The sequence below is a fragment of the Vitis vinifera genome, chromosome 2, assembly GCF_030704535.1.
Source record: "Vitis vinifera cultivar Pinot Noir 40024 chromosome 2, ASM3070453v1".
Classification (NCBI taxonomy): domain Eukaryota; kingdom Viridiplantae; phylum Streptophyta; class Magnoliopsida; order Vitales; family Vitaceae; genus Vitis; species Vitis vinifera.
In genome coordinates this window covers 594,249-610,466 of record NC_081806.1, presented here as the reverse complement: position 1 = coordinate 610,466, position 16,218 = coordinate 594,249, and the positions used below count along the sequence as shown (strand labels likewise).

General features: G+C 32.1%; 4 protein-coding genes across 4 annotated transcripts; all 4 read left to right on the top strand.

The window, feature by feature from the left end:
* Nucleotides 1–3,867: 3,867 nt before the first annotated feature.
* Nucleotides 3,868–4,614, top strand: LOC100243235 (disease resistance response protein 206). Its single transcript, XM_002276394.5, has one exon. The coding sequence runs from the start codon at nt 3,947–3,949 to the stop codon at nt 4,502–4,504; it is 558 nt and encodes a 185-aa protein (XP_002276430.1). The 5' UTR covers nt 3,868–3,946; the 3' UTR covers nt 4,505–4,614.
* Nucleotides 4,615–8,075: 3,461 nt separating this feature from the next.
* Nucleotides 8,076–8,845, top strand: LOC100265552 (disease resistance response protein 206). The gene has a single exon (XM_002276412.5). The coding sequence runs from the start codon at nt 8,179–8,181 to the stop codon at nt 8,734–8,736; it is 558 nt and encodes a 185-aa protein (XP_002276448.1). The 5' UTR covers nt 8,076–8,178; the 3' UTR covers nt 8,737–8,845.
* Nucleotides 8,846–11,269: 2,424 nt separating this feature from the next.
* Nucleotides 11,270–12,365, top strand: LOC100260335 (dirigent protein). The gene has a single exon (XM_002276441.4). It carries the CDS (start codon nt 11,349–11,351, stop codon nt 11,907–11,909), a length of 561 nt encoding a protein of 186 aa, XP_002276477.1. The 5' UTR covers nt 11,270–11,348; the 3' UTR covers nt 11,910–12,365.
* Nucleotides 12,366–13,831: 1,466 nt separating this feature from the next.
* LOC100253560 (dirigent protein) lies at nt 13,832–14,678 on the top strand. The gene has a single exon (XM_002272108.4). It carries the CDS (start codon nt 13,917–13,919, stop codon nt 14,493–14,495), a length of 579 nt encoding a protein of 192 aa, XP_002272144.1. The 5' UTR covers nt 13,832–13,916; the 3' UTR covers nt 14,496–14,678.
* Nucleotides 14,679–16,218: the final 1,540 nt, after the last annotated feature.

The following is a 16,218-nucleotide window of genomic DNA, read 5'->3' as shown; positions in this document are numbered from 1 at the left end:
CCTCCCAAAACTCCCTCTGCGAATCCCCCCTTCTCCTTCCTTTTCTCCTTGGCTTCCTTAGCAAGCCTCAACTTGCTCTCCCCCCCATCACCCACCAGTCAGCCAGCCTGGTTCTCTTGACCTACCCGCTGCCTCTCCATCTAATCTGGCCGCCCCCATCAGCATAAATCCCGGGGTGGTCAGAGAAAAGAAATATATAAAAATAATAATAATAAAAAAAAACATAAGCCCTCTCATGGGGGGTCTACAATATCATATTTAGAGGGTGATCTAATTAAATATAGTATTTTTTAACTAATAATATTTCATTAGAAAAGTTTTGAAGAAAAATTTCTGATAATATATTAAATAAAAAATTATCATTTTAAGAATCACTAGCCAAGTGATTATACATAAATCATTCATTTTTACGTTTTTAAAAGCTTATCAAACACCCAATTTTTATAAGAAAATACTTTTAAACATTAAAAAATACTCCTCCCTTCTTAGTAACGTCTCAAATTCCAAATTTGATATAGAGGTTTTTTTTATAAAAAAAGAATACTACATACAAGATTTCTTATATTTATATTTTATTATAATATTATATTTTCTTTTTTAAAAAATAAGAAAAATTGTGAGAAATATGTTTATAAATATTTTAGAGGTAGATACAAAGATCGTATAATGATATGATTGTCCTTTATCGAAGTTATATAAGTATGTTTGATTTCTCGGGTGGACACGTTGAAGTGGTTGAGATGCATTAATTTAACAATTATTTGTTGTCGGTAGTTTTGGTTGGAGGTAAAAACTCAAAAAGGAACTCTTCAGAAGGAAGAAGAAACTTTGATTTGATGAGCTTTAGGAGCGCGGTCGGGCTCTTGGGGGCCGATCGGGCTGTTTGGAGTTTGACCATTTGAGGGTTGTAGGGCTTATCTTGTAAATAAAACAATTAAAAATGAGGTGTTTGAAATTTTTTATAAACATTGTTATAAATTCATGCCCATAAAAAGTGATTTTGATATTATTAGAAGTTTTTTTTTTTTTGTAATTATTTAGATATGTTTTCTTCGAAAATCATGTGTTTAATAAATTATTATTATTATTATTATTATTATTATTTTGTAGACTAGTGGAGAAAATATTTTTAGTTTTTGCTAATTAGGAAAAAAAATTGGATTTCAGACCAGAATTATTTCTTAAAAATGACAAAAATTGTCTCTTAAAAAGAAAATAATTTTTGTTCGGATTCTTTCTTTTAAGAATTTTTAACCAATCATCTCTTCAAAGACGAATTTTCTTTTATAAGAATAATGCCTTAGATTTTATTTTTTTTCAAATTAAATGTCAAACTATATTTAAATAATAAAAAAATCTAAGGCATTATTCTATTGAAGAGATGATTTCTCCTCTTTTTTTTTTAAATAGATAAAATTCAAACAATTTCTAAAAGTTCTTAAAAAGGAAAATTCATCTTTGAAGAGATGATTGGTTAAAAATTCTTTAAAAAAAAAAAGAAGAATCCAAACAAAAATTATTTTCTCTTTAAGAGCCAATTTTTGCCCTTTTTAAGAAACAATTCTCACTTGAAATCTATATTTTTTTTCTTAATTAGCAAAAACTAAAAATATTTTCTCCATTGGTTTACAATTTTTTTTTAAATTTATTAAACACATAATTTCCAAAGAAAACATATCTAAATAATTATAAAAAAAATACTTCTATTAATTTTAAAATCACTTTTTTATGGCTATAAATATATTAAATTTTATGAATATATCGAAAATATCAATAAATATTTTAAAGCAGAATTTCAAACCATCAAGTTATTAGATGGGACTTAAGCCTTTTATCAATATCTTAACATATTTCTATTTTACTAAAATCGAATCCAAAAAATAAAGTAAAAATACTTTTTAAAATTGTTTTGTTTTCACAAATAAATATATTATATTGGAAGGTCATATAAATTATCATATTCTTTTATTGGACTATTAATTATCATAAAATCGTTAATTTTTGTATTAGAAGTAATTTATTTTAATGGATTAAAAAATATAATTAATCTATTCTTTTTTAATCATAGATATATTAAAATTAATTTATTAGACTATTGAAAAAAATAAGATATTTTCCTTTTAAAACAAATTCTAATCCGTTATTTTCCTTTTTGAAACTTCAAAAGTCTTCCACCTAGAAATTATTTTTAATTTGACCAATAATTATGTGAATGAAAAATTTAATACATCTTTTAAACCTCTTTCTGTTCATAAATAAAATAAATAATTTTTTTTAATGTCACACAAATCCACATTGGGAAAGGTGGGACTTTTTGGTTATGCTTAGTACATCACTTGTTTAATTTTTCCTCACCAACCCACCGCCTTTACTAATCATTTTATTTAGTTAGTTTTTTTTTTTTAAATAAAAATAAATATATTTTATAAAATTCACTCCAAAAAAATATAATTATTTTTATAAAAAAATTATTAAATCTATCTATATAAAATTATTTTTTTCTTTATTTAAAATTTTTTAAACTCTATTATGAATTATATAAAAATAAATAAAATTTATTTTAATGTGAATTATAAATATTAAAATTAATTTCATTCAACTCTGATGAGAATGAAATGTATTTAATCAAGGAAAGTCAGTAGAAATTAAGTAAATGTTTTTTTTTTTTTTATGTCATCTCATCGGCTATTTTATTTTATTTTTTTTATTATTAATTTAAAAATTAAAAATAGATATAGTATTAAAAAAAAAATAGATGTAGCCATAAATAAAAAAAAAACATTCAAATATTTATAGTAAGCCTACAAAAATTAGGAGATTTAGGGTGATTTTATATTATAAGCACTTTTAGATATGATTTTTTTTTAAAAAAAAAAAATTAAAACACTTTTCATCATTCAAAATTACCTTTAAATAGACTCATACTTTAAAAAGTTAAAATTCAAGAAAAATATCAATTTAGCCTAGTCAACGTGCCGTGTTCATAGACATTGATGTCTAATTTTCTGGTGGCTTACAATCTCACCCATAAATTTTCTATTGACTTTGAATTTTCAAACCAAGCTACTATAAAGATATAAACTTTAGATAAATGGTACAAGTTTAACAAGAGGAGCTTACCAACCATTAAAAAACAGAAAGTCGGTCCATTCTCACTAGGGCCACATCACCCAAAATCAAAATCAACACCTAACCCCACCAATACTCAACCAGAAAAGGGAATGATACAAGTCGGTGATGAAGAGAATAATTGGCCACGCACATTGATATATATAATTTCTGATTTTTATAGGTCACATGGTACTTATAATTTCTTTGATTCTGTGGGGAGAGGACTTTTGGGTCTACCCTAGAGGATATGGGCTGGCTTCCTCTTTGTAAATGCTTGGTGGGACTCGAGGCTTGTCAAGACTCAAGACAATTAGAGATATTAAGAAAATATTTCATTTATCAAATTACCTCATTTTTTTTCTTCAAAAATAATTAGGACCCATGTTCAAATTCATTCCAATTGTGAGGTAAATATTTACAATCCCATAAAAGGAATGATTCCCTTTCTTGTTATAGCTCTTGGGAAATGAAGTAAAAATGTAATAATTGTTAAATGTGTAATCAATATTGTTAGGATCCCCCTACGGTCAAACTTGGTGCTGATAACTCAGTAGTAGGTAGTGTATAGGTAGAGTTGAGAAAATTGAAAAAATGAGAAATCCAATGGGGAGGCTAACCCTTCTTGGGCCTTACATTCGGAAATTTTGTAAGTGAAAATGGTAGTTTTTGTTCTTAAGCCATCATCTTCCACAGAAGGGGGGCCAATTGGAAAAAATGCTTATAAAAGGACAAGTAGAGAGCTAGGAAGCCACTCACAAGTCCAAGCTGATCAGTCATCTATAGCTTTTACAATTTTCTTCTCCTCCTTTAGGGTTTTAGAGAGTGAAGGAGAAGAATGGGAGCCAGGAGTTTGGTAGTTCTTCTCTTCCTGATGCTCATCCTCTCTTTTTCTTCTGCCTATCAGGGCAAGAAGAAGCAATACAAACCATGTAAGCAAATGGTCTTGTATTTCCATGATGTTCTCTACAATGGCCAAAATGCAGCTAATGCCACTTCTGCAATTGTGGGTGCACCCCAATGGGGAAACCTTACCATCTTGGCAGATAAGTTCCATTTTGGCAATGTGGTGGTTTTTGATGACCCCATTACTCTTGACAACAACTTCCACTCCAAACCAGTTGGTAGAGCACAAGGCATGTACATATATGACACCAAAAACACCTTCACTTCTTGGCTGGGGTTCACATTTGTTCTCAACAGCACAGACTTTCAGGGCACCTTGAACTTCATGGGAGCTGACCCCATTATGGTGAAGACCAGGGACATTACTGTGGTGAGTGGGACAGGAGACTTCTTCATGCATAGGGGAATTGCCACTATTATGACTGATGCATTTGAAGGTGACGTATATTTCAGGCTTAGGGTTGATATTAAGTTGTATGAGTGCTGGTGAAGATAGGAAAAAACTATGAAAGAATAAGGAGTGTGTGGTTTATTTCATTATGAATGTAACTGATGATCAGCATATGCTTAGTGAATAAAGGTTTTCAACTTCTCATTTAATTTCTCAGAATATTGAGTGTATCATAAGGTGGAAAAAGGTTATACACCAAAGAAAAATGGCCACAAAAGGATTGATTATGAATTCGTTAGGAGGATTTGTTGAATCAATCCACTTTTACCATGCATGCACAAAAGCCATCTTTCCTTAAGGTTGATAGCTCAACTAAATCAACTTTTACCATGTGCCGATGCTTGCATAGCCTTGAGCCTGTCTCATCATCCCTCAACCGATTCATGACGAAAAGATAGTTGTAGGTTGTAACATAATGACTTACCTTTTTCAGGTAGATATTGTCTATTCTACAGCTTTCCTACATATACAGTATTAGAAACTTACAAATGAAAATCATTGGTTAGTGAAGTTTTCACCCTCTCTTCTCGAGAGCCCACCAACTAGACCTTTCAGATTGAAAAGAACATGCTAGGAGCTTAGAATGAAACCTTTCATCTCTTTGTAATGGGGTAGTTGAGTTCTATCCAACCCAAGTTGTCAATGGCATTCTCCCAATTAAGTAGAATAAGATTGCAAGTGATAACCAATAGGATTGAAAAATTGGGCTTGAATGGACCTCACTCAATTATTATATGGGGATGAAGATTAATGTAAAGTTGCTACCTGTGGATGGAATTTCACTTACTCTATGGGGGTGAAGATTGATGTAAAAGTGCCATTAACTTCTTTATCTTTAAGGGGAAGTGGAATGAAGACAGGTGTGAAGGTGCTGCTTTGGATGTAAATTAATTTCACATGGGTGAATATTGACTCACTCAAAATTTCATCCTCCCCATCAGTTAGGCCATCCATAATGGAGTGGCTGAGCCATTAGTCTAGCTAGCTCGTAGTGAAAAGGAGTTAAAGGGTCTGGGGCCCTACATTTTCCCACACGCGAGCGTTGAAAAGGCATTTTGGATATGTAACATGTTACAATTTTCACGGTCACACTTTCCAGTCCCACATCTTCTATTTTCCAACCCATCACCACAATGATTGATGTAGAAACATTTTGAATTTTCATCTCTATTTCTCTCCCCATGGAAACTGCTCCACTGTTTCCATTTGTACTTCTCTCTCCACTTATTTTCTTGGGGATTTTTGCAGGAGTCAAGGCATTTTTTCCTCCTTTTTCTCACGCACAATTTCAAGGAAAGTGCAGGCTGATGAGATGGGATCGGTTGAATGTTGGGATACAGGATATAAACTAGTCTACTTGGTTTGAATTCCTGGGCACGTTGGTTTGTTTTGTCTGTTTGCTTTTACGAGGGTGCCCAGAAAAACATACGGAGTGTAATTCTTTCCATGCGAAGTGGCTATCCCATTTGGAAATTTTATTGAATGACGGGGTGATAAAGTTTGACACATTCAGTAATCACCACAGGAATCCAGTACGTTTTTCAAGGATTTGGATAAGGATTGAATGAATTTGGGTTAAATTCATATAAATTTATATAATTTATTTAATAAATAAGTAATTTTTGGATTAATATGTACAATATAAATTTAATCTGAATTGACTCATATAATTATAATTTTATTATTTATTTAATTATATACATATTTAAATTATTTAATCTATATTCCATTCATTTTAAATTTGTTTTTCAAAAAATAAGTCAATTAAACCATAAATATGTTTGGTTGAAACATTAATTACATATATAATACCCAACTCAACTTAATTATTAAATATAAAGACTTGATTATTAGATAGATTAAATAAGTTATATGATCTATTACCTATTTAATAATTATGTAGTATTTGACACAATTTTTATTCACGTCAGATTTAGGTTGAGTTATGTAATAGAATACTCGGGTTTTGATACTATACAAACACGATCTAGCAACACAAATTACGACTCCTAAATGACATAAAAGGTTATACTACTCTTCTAGGTGGTTGCCTTTGTCAATATAGTTAATTAAGATTCCAAAATAAGACACTATCAAATGAAATTCATGCACAGTTCCATGGAAAGTTACCTTCGAAAATAATTTTTTATTTTAAATAAAAAATAAAAAACAAAAAACAAAAAATAATTTTAAGAAAATAAATTTTAATTGTTTTTTGTTATTTTTACATGGTTAACAAATAATTATACAGATATAAAAAATAATTCAAAATAAAATATTATAGATAAAAGTTATTTTTAAAATATATTTAAAAATAAAAAAAATAAGTAAAAATATTTGAGTTCTCAAATAGACTTTTATCATATAAACTATAAATAGCTTCTAAAAATTATTTTCCAATCTTGTTTTCAAAAAAAAATAAATTTCAAACCAAACCTTATTGTATGATTGGTTTATTTACCTTAAATAATAAATAAATAAATGTAATTGTACTTGCCTTTATTTCATATTTTCTAAGGCGCCTGATAAGAATGGGTACTCCATAAGTAATTTCTAATTTTTGGAGGTCACATGGGCTGCCTTCCTCTTTGTGTTTGCTTGGTGGGACTTGAGGTTATGAAGCTTTAGCTAGGCTTGTCAATACAACTAGAGATACTAAGAAAATATTTCATTTATCAAATTACCTCCTTTTTTTCTCTTCAAAAATACTTCTTTTTTTTTTTTAATAAAAATATTTATGCTATACCATTTGTATTTGCCTCATTATAACATACTTTCAACCAAGCCATTTCTAATCCCTAAAACCAATACACTTTAATCTTCACACTATCCCGCCAAGCTTTGGTTGCATTAACCTATTGGGAAGGTGGGTTCAGACTTTATGCATTCCTTTCCAGGGAACCCTACAGTTTTAGCTTTAGTCTCCACTCTTGTTCGATCACTGTCAATGGCCTAGGAAAAAAGAGCATAGCCAGCTAGCTTGGAAGATTCTCCAATTCGACAGTCAATATATATATATATATATATATATATATATATCTCATCAAGTTCATTGCTCTTGTCCAAACTTGACAGATGTGTGGCTCACAATTATAATAAAGCCTTGGAAACAATGCATTATGTTTTGGAAAAAAATAATAATCTAGGATACCTATTCGATATCAAATACCCATTCCCAAAAGAAAGGGAATCGATATCTTCCTTAATTTGGAGGAATGAGATTTCTCAAAATAATTAAGACCCATGTTGGAGTTCATTCCGAGTGTGAAATGAATATTTACAATCCCATAAAAGGAATGATTCCCTTATCCTAAACCCTAAACCCTTTCTTGTTATAGCTCTTGGGAAATGAAGTAAAAATGTAACAAGGGTTAAATGTGTAATTAATGTTAGGATAACTTGGTGCTGATAACTCAGAAGTAGTAGGTAGTGCGGTAGTGTATCGGCAGACTTGAGAAAATTGAAAGATGAGAAGTCCAATGGGGCGGCTAAATAATTCTTTCTTGGCCTTACTTTTGGAAATACTGTAAGTGAAAAAGATAGCTTTTGTTTTAAGCCATCATCTTCCACAGAAGACTCAATTGAAAAAATGCTTATATAAGGACAATTATAGAGCTAGGAAGCCACTCACAAGTCCAAGCTGATCAGTCATCTATAGCTTTTACAATTTTCTTCTCCTCCTTTTTTAGGGTTTTAGAGAGTAAAGGAGAAGAATGGGAGCCAGGAGTTTGGTAGTTCTTCTCTTCCTGATGTTCATCCTCTCTTTTTCTTCTGCCTATCAGGGCAAGAAGAAGCAATACAAACCATGTAAGCAAATGGTCTTGTATTTCCATGATGTTCTCTACAATGGCCAAAATGCAGCTAATGCCACTTCTGCAATTGTGGGTGCACCCCAATGGGGAAACCTTACCATCTTGGCAGATAAGTTCCATTTTGGTGATGTGGTGGTGTTTGATGACCCCATTACTCTTGACAACAACTTCCACTCCAAACCAGTTGGTAGAGCACAAGGCATGTACATATATGACACCAAAAACACCTTCACTGCTTGGCTGGGGTTCACATTTGTTCTCAACAGCACAGACTTTCAGGGCACCTTGAACTTCATGGGAGCTGACCCCATTATAGTGAAGACCAGGGACATTACTGTGGTGAGTGGGACAGGAGACTTCTTCATGCATAGGGGAATTGCCACTATTATGACTGATGCATTTGAAGGTGAAGTATATTTCAGGCTTAGGGTTGATATTAAGTTGTATGAGTGCTGGTGAAGATAAGAAAAAACTATGAAAAAATAAGGAGTGTGTGGTTTATTTCATTATGAATGTACTGATGATCAGCATATGCTTAGTAAATAAAGGTTTTCAACTTCTCATTTAATTTCTCAGAATATTGAGTGGACCATAAGGTGGAAAAAGGTTATACACCAAAGAAAAATGACCACAAAAGGATTGATTATGAATTCGTTAGGAGGATTTGTTGAATCAACTAAATCAACTTTTACCATGTGCTGATGCTTGCATAGTCTTCAGACTGTCTCATCATCCCTCAACCAATTCATGACGAAAAGATAGTTGTATGTAACATACTGACTTAACTTTTTCACGTAGATATTATCCATTATGCAGTCTTCCTACATATACGTTGTTAGAAACTTAAAAATGAAAAATCATTGGTTAGTGAAGTTTGCACCCTCTCTTCTCGGGAGCGCCCACCAACTAAAACTTTCAGACTAAAAAGAACATGTTAGGAGCTTAGAATGAAACCTTCATCTCTTTGTAATGGGGTAGTTGAGTTCTTGCCAACCCAGTGGCCAATGGCGTCCTCCCAATTAAGTAGAATAAGATTGCAAGCAATAACCAATAGGTGTGAAAATTTGGGTTTGATTGGGACCTTCAGCCTAAAGTTTGAGGGAGCTGGTCATGCCTGCTTGAAAAGATCATTCACTCAATTATTACATGGGGATGAAAATTAATGTAAAGTTGCTACCCTTGGATGGAATTTCACGTATATGCATGGTTGAGCAGTAACCGATATTATAGGTGCAAAGTTGGCTTGATTGGGACATTCAGCCTAAAGTTTGAGGGAATGGTCATGCCATTTACTATAAGGGGGTGAAGATCGATGCAAAAGTGCCATTAACTCATTTATCTTATGGAGAATTGGGATGAAGACAGGTGTAAAAGTGCTGCTTTGGATGTAAATTAATTTCACCTGGGTGAATTGACTCACTCAAATTTTAATCCTCCCCATCAATTAGGCAGCCCAAATCCAAGCTTTAGAATCCCCACATGATTTTGTTGCGACTCAAATCTATGATCCTCGATTTTGATACTAATTGTTTGATTAAGTTTAATAACAAGAAGGTCGAATTTTTTATGGCATTCAATACTATTAAATGACCCATTCCTGGGGTTTGGCACAATTTTATTGTTACTTGAGTACTAATCAATCATATCTGATGGCTATTAATGAGTTGGTAGGAGTTTGTTAACCAACTCAAAGATGGAGAGCGATCCTACATCCTAGGAGTTTTAACTTGGTTTTTTGTGAAAAAAAAAAAAAAAAAAAATTCACTATCTAATCTCAAATATTTGTCAAAATAGTATGTTTGTACAACACCAAATTCAATTTTTTTTATTTTTTTTATTTTGTGTATATAAAGGTAACAATTTTAGTTTTAAATTTAAAACCATAATTAGCAAAAAAATCACGTGAATAAGCATGTGATAGTAAAGACTAATTTGACAAATATTTTAGGAGAAGAACTACTTTGATCATTTTTTTCTTCAAAAATACTATTATAGTCTTAAACTCCATTTGTGTATACTATTAACTTTAGTCGAGTCTACACTCCATCCAAACAAGCAAATATAAAAAGAGGGTTCAAATTTCAATATAAATAAATTTATCATATTTTTATATTTATTTTATAATTTTTTTTAAAATTAAACAATCCCATAATTGTGATATCACACATCTTCTTGGTGCAGGTTCCTCACAACAATAAGGTTGTGGCTTTTCTTGTATATATAGATGCTTTTTAAGGTGGAGTGAGAAGAATGTAAACGAAGCAAAGTCTCACAAATGAATCATTATTTTTCTGCCCTTAAACAGGGACAACATTCACTCGAGGCTTTGTTTATACAGGTACCATTCTTACTCTTGTGTGTCCCTAGCATAAGAGGTAATGGACTACTCCTCCCTCTGAGGCATTTTTTTTCCCTGTGAGATGGGTTTGAAATTTGAAGTTTGAACCCTCTTTTAAAAATATGGATTTATTGATTATATTGAAAATTTATATATTAAACTTATCATTTGAAATGATGAGTTCGCCTTTTACATTGGATCCATCTTTTATAAAGATAAATTTTACTGTGAAATCATAGAAATCATGAATAGCGTTAATTTTAGAATTATTTTTGCTGTAATGATTTTTTTTTATTTACTTACAAAAATTATTTTACCCGTGCAAAAAAGGCCCACAATTATGCTTACTTTTTTATGGTTGTAAGTGCAATCATACATGCAAATCAAACTCCTAATTATCTGCAGTATCCATTGGTTTCCATTTTTCATGTATCTATCCATCCCTGTGGAAACTTTACGTTATGTGGGAACCAATACATGGTCCTAGATTTCTATTGATGAGTAGTAGAGACGAAGCTAAGAGAAAGATAACAGTTTAAAGAATGTGTATAGTTTCTTGAGGAGTAATCAACAGAAAGCTTGAAGTTAAAGCATCAGAAATACTTTGTCATAAAACAAGCAGTTAGAACACCTATATATATAACGAGATTGGATAATGTAAACTCCCGTGTACTTAAACGATTCACTTCTTCCATTTCTTGCAAGCTTCTATACTCCTTCAAACAAGCAAACAATGAGAGCCCAAAACTTGATTTCAGCCCTCTTCCTTATCTTCATTGTCTTTGGATCCTCTGCAATGGGGAAGGGCCCGGTTCGGGGTCGAAGACCTTGCAGAAGTCTGGTTTTCTACTTCCATGACATTATCTACAATGGCAAGAACTCCAAGAATGCAACTGCAGCCATTGTTGGGGCTCCTGCTTGGGGAAACAAGACCATTTTGGGAGGAAAAAACCATTTTGGGGACTTGGTTGTTTTTGACGACCCCATTACTTTGGATAACAACCTGCATTCGACCCCAGTTGGACGGGCGCAAGGGTTCTATATTTATGATAAGAAGGATGTTTTCACTGCTTGGCTTGGCTTCTCCTTTGTTTTCAACTCTACTGAGCATAAAGGAAGTATAAACTTTGCAGGAGCAGACCCATTGATGAACAAGACTAGGGATATTTCAGTGGTGGGTGGCACTGGGGACTTCTTCATGGCCAGAGGCATAGCCACATTGACGACTGATGCGTTTGAGGGGGAAGTGTACTTCAGGCTCTGTGTGGATATTAAGTTGTATGAGTGCTGGTAATGGCTGAAACTGATGCCATTGTCATGGAGCTTCAAGATCAAGCATTCAGCATTAAAATACCTTCTATTGGATTTAGGCCGCCCACTTGCTCAATGCATGCTTTGAATAATGCAAGCATAAGCAGACCCCATAGCCTGTTTTTCTATCTTCCAGTGATCTGAGTCTCTCATTCTTGTCTTCTGTCAAACTTGGTATGCTAATTAATTATATGATAATTTCTATATAAGAAGATCCAATTAGGTGTGTGCCGGTTGTTGAATTCGTTCATAAAATTATCTGATAATGCATGCTTTGAATAATGTAAGCATAAGCTGATCATAAGCAGATCCCATAGCCTGTTTTTCTATCTTCCAGTGATCTGAGTCTCTCATTCTTGTCTTCTGTCAAACTTAGTATGCTAATTATCTGATAATTTCTATATAAGAAGATCCAATTGGGTGTGTGCCGGTTGTTGAATTTGTTCATAAAATTACCCTCACTTGCAAACAATGTTAGTTAATACAACAATAATAAAACAATATTCTATATAAAAGTGCGCTAGGTTTTAATATGGCTAATCCAATATACATGCATCCATGATGATGATGAATCATTTCACTATGTCATGGAGAATATAATAATTGATTGGAATCATGTTTAATTATTTGGGTTTTCAAAAAATCTCATGATTCTTTACTCCTTTATTCACATCCTAGATCATAAGCTTTCTTAATCAACATTTTTATTCTTCCTCCCAGCTCTAACCACCATATATATTTTTTACAAGTTTATTACTATTTCATAGAAAAATTTCACTTAAAATATTTATAAAATTATTCTTAATAACTTTCTCAATTTCATGAGAAAATATAATAAATTACAAAAAAGAATTGAGAGGATCTCCATCATCACCTTCCTGAGGTCAACTTTACATACAATTATCACAATTTTGACAAACTGGGTGTTTAAAGCAAGGGCAGTGGGTGTGCCAGAACCACTCATTTATGGTGTCTATATCATGAATAGCACCAACCATTCTCTTTGTCTTGTAGTACTAGGAGGACTCACCTGCTACAAAATCTGATTAGGTCACATGGAGTTAGTTACCAACCAACACAATCCGGTGATGAGTTAGGTGGTGAATCTGGTGATGCATGCATCTTAGCCTTAATCATCACTGAGTTTACCCATTTTAATCATCGATTATAATTTCAGAATGGGTCCATCGCAGCTAAATGTGGAAAAATGGTGAGATAATAGAGGTAGGTGAATGTGCAAAAGAGGGAGACATTGAGGGGAAAAAGTAGTAATGGAGCTGAAAATAATGGATGAAACCATTACTTGGAAATGATTGTGATTGGAGTAATTTTCATTAGTGTAAAAAAAAAAAAAAAAAAACCTTGGAAATTCTCGTTCAACATCTCATCTGAAAATTAATTAATATCCAATAAAAATCACGTTTAAAAACCAATTAATATCCAGTAAAAATCACATCCTATAGACTTCAGCCAAAGAGACATTGTTGCTGCCCAACAATCTTTTTTCCCAACATGAGGCTTTGACTTGAAGATATGATCTTGACTCAGGATACCAATTTATGAATTGGATTTTGATCATCATATATGCAATCAAATAACCTAAATCTTTTTATAAAATTTGACGTCACACTTTTCGAGAAATCATTCCGAAAATCATCATTTGGTTGAGACTTAGAAGCCAAGTTGCTCCAGTACCACAACAGCTTGATCTCATCATTTTTAATTTTTTGAGTCAGTAGGATAGAGTCTGGATATTCTAGGGGTCCTGAAGCATGCTGTACTCAAATGATCATGCTATCATGTTAGTCGTGGCCACGAAGTCATCATGGAGGGGGGTCGAGGACTTATTAAATCAAAGGATAAGATACATAAAACCAACCTTCAACCATATTTTATCAAAGAATTAAACTTCACCTGGACACCCTTTATAAACAATAAGTATGAGACCTATGCAATATGTCACACACTTCTTGAATAGAATTCACTAGAAATGGGAGCTCATACAAAGGTCAGTTCAGCTCTCCTCCTTCTCCTCCTCCTCCTCCTCATCTCCATCTCCACCTCCACTGCCACACCCAGCCTGGGAATCAAGCACCGCCGCCCCTGCAAGAGGCTGGTGTTTTACTTCCATGACATCATTTACAATGGCCAGAACTCCCACAATGCAACTGCAGCCATTGTGGGGGCACCAGCTTGGGCCAACACCACCATTTTGGCCGGAAAAAACCATTTTGGTGACTTGGTGGTGTTTGATGACCCCATTACTCTGGACAATAACCTGCACTCAACCCCAGTTGGTCGAGCTCAAGGCTTCTATATCTATGACAAGAAGGACATTTTCACAGCTTGGATTGGCTTCTCCTTTGTCTTCAACTCCACCTACCATAAGGGAAGCATAAACTTTGCTGGGGCTGATCCGTTGATGAACAAGACCAGGGACATCTCAGTGATTGGTGGCACTGGTGACTTCTTCATGGCTAGAGGGATTGCCACCTTGATGACAGATGCTTTTGAGGGAGAAGTTTACTTCAGGCTTAGGGTTGATGTCAAGTTGTATGAGTGTTGGTAACAAGTTCTTTATTTTATTTTTTTAGTTTTTCTTTTTAAATTTGGTGAGAAAATGAATTTAGGTTTGCAATTTTATTTTTTTTGGTTTATTTCAGTTGATGATGGTATGTAGTGAGTTAATCTATGGATTATCTCGTGGTACTTCTTTGTTCACTTTCTTATGAAGAATCTCTAATTTGGATTTTATTCTTGAATGTATTTGTAAAACACGAAGAAAAATAAAGAAAGCTTAATACCACATTAAGTTAATAATTTTATTTCTATTTAAGTCAAAGCAAATTGTTTTAAGTAAAAAGTTTAGAAAACAAATCCAATCATCCCAGTAATTTTATAAGGCTTATAAGTGCTTTTCTTTACAAAAATTAAACTTTTAATAAAAAATTTTAAAGTCTAAAAAATCATCTCAAGCAAATATTGGATTTGCTGTGCTACATGTGGTGTCCCAAAAAATCACATTATTTGTTTTATATTACCAAAAATACCATCAAAATCATTAAAAAAAAGAAAGGTAAATTATAAAAATGATCTTTGTACTCATATTCCAATTTAGCTCTTAAACTTTTTTTTAAGCAATGTCACCCCTAAATAGTCCATTTTATTAAAGATTTTCCTTCGAAAATTGATGGAAAAAACTCATATGATAATTACATATACATTTGGATGAGTTTTTATATGATAAGCTTGGGTGCGTCTAATTTGTCTATGGTTTGTTATATGAATTTCTTAATTTAAAAAATCTTAACAAAATAACCCTATTCAACATTAATTATTAATTTGGATATATTATAGGGCTGACGTTTGAGATTACTTTAAAAATGTTTAGAAGTTAGTTTGAAATATGGGTGAAAGTATGAGGATGATTTTATAATTTACCCAAAAAAACAATGCTAAAAATCAAGAGGAAAATGTCGATTGGGAGTGGGCGACACCATATTTCGCGATGAAAAAATCGGCGATTTTTCTCAAGGCGTGCTACAATGCACCCTCAAAATTATCTCTCTTGTGCTGTTAAAGGGATTCGAACTCCAAACAAAAAGTTTGGGGTTCAACACATCCAACCACCAGGGCAAGCCTGCCCTTCGCTAAATAAGTTGTACTTAAAATATATATTTAAAGTCATCATGTAAAGAATATTTTAGAGGGCAAATTAAATATAATTATTTTATAATTAAATAAAAAATTTTCTTTTAATTGATTACCAAAAATATAAAAATTATCATGATAATTTTCTTCATAATGTTTTCAATATCATTAATGAATTAATTAAATATTAAAAATTGTACATATATCAAAATTTATTTTATATTATTTAATACAATTGAATTAAATAAGATCATAATTTTAATATTAATATATATTTTTAAGTTAGACATATTATAATATAATTTAATAATAAATGTATACTTATAAAATTCATATTTTTATCAATGTATACGATATTATTATCAAATATGATAAATCATATTATACATATATCAAATTCTTTAATTAAACAATTTTAAAATATCTATTATACTTCTAATTACATTTTTATGAAGTTTTTCTTATATTTTTATAAATTTTGATTAATTTTAGGTTTATCGATATTTTTTTCCAAAATATCCACCGATATATCCGTAAAATTAAAGACCGATATATCCGTGATTACCGATATTTTCATCCTTGCTAAAAATACGTTTACTCCTTTGGTAGACATGGGCGAGGCTATCCTGGGCCATCCACTT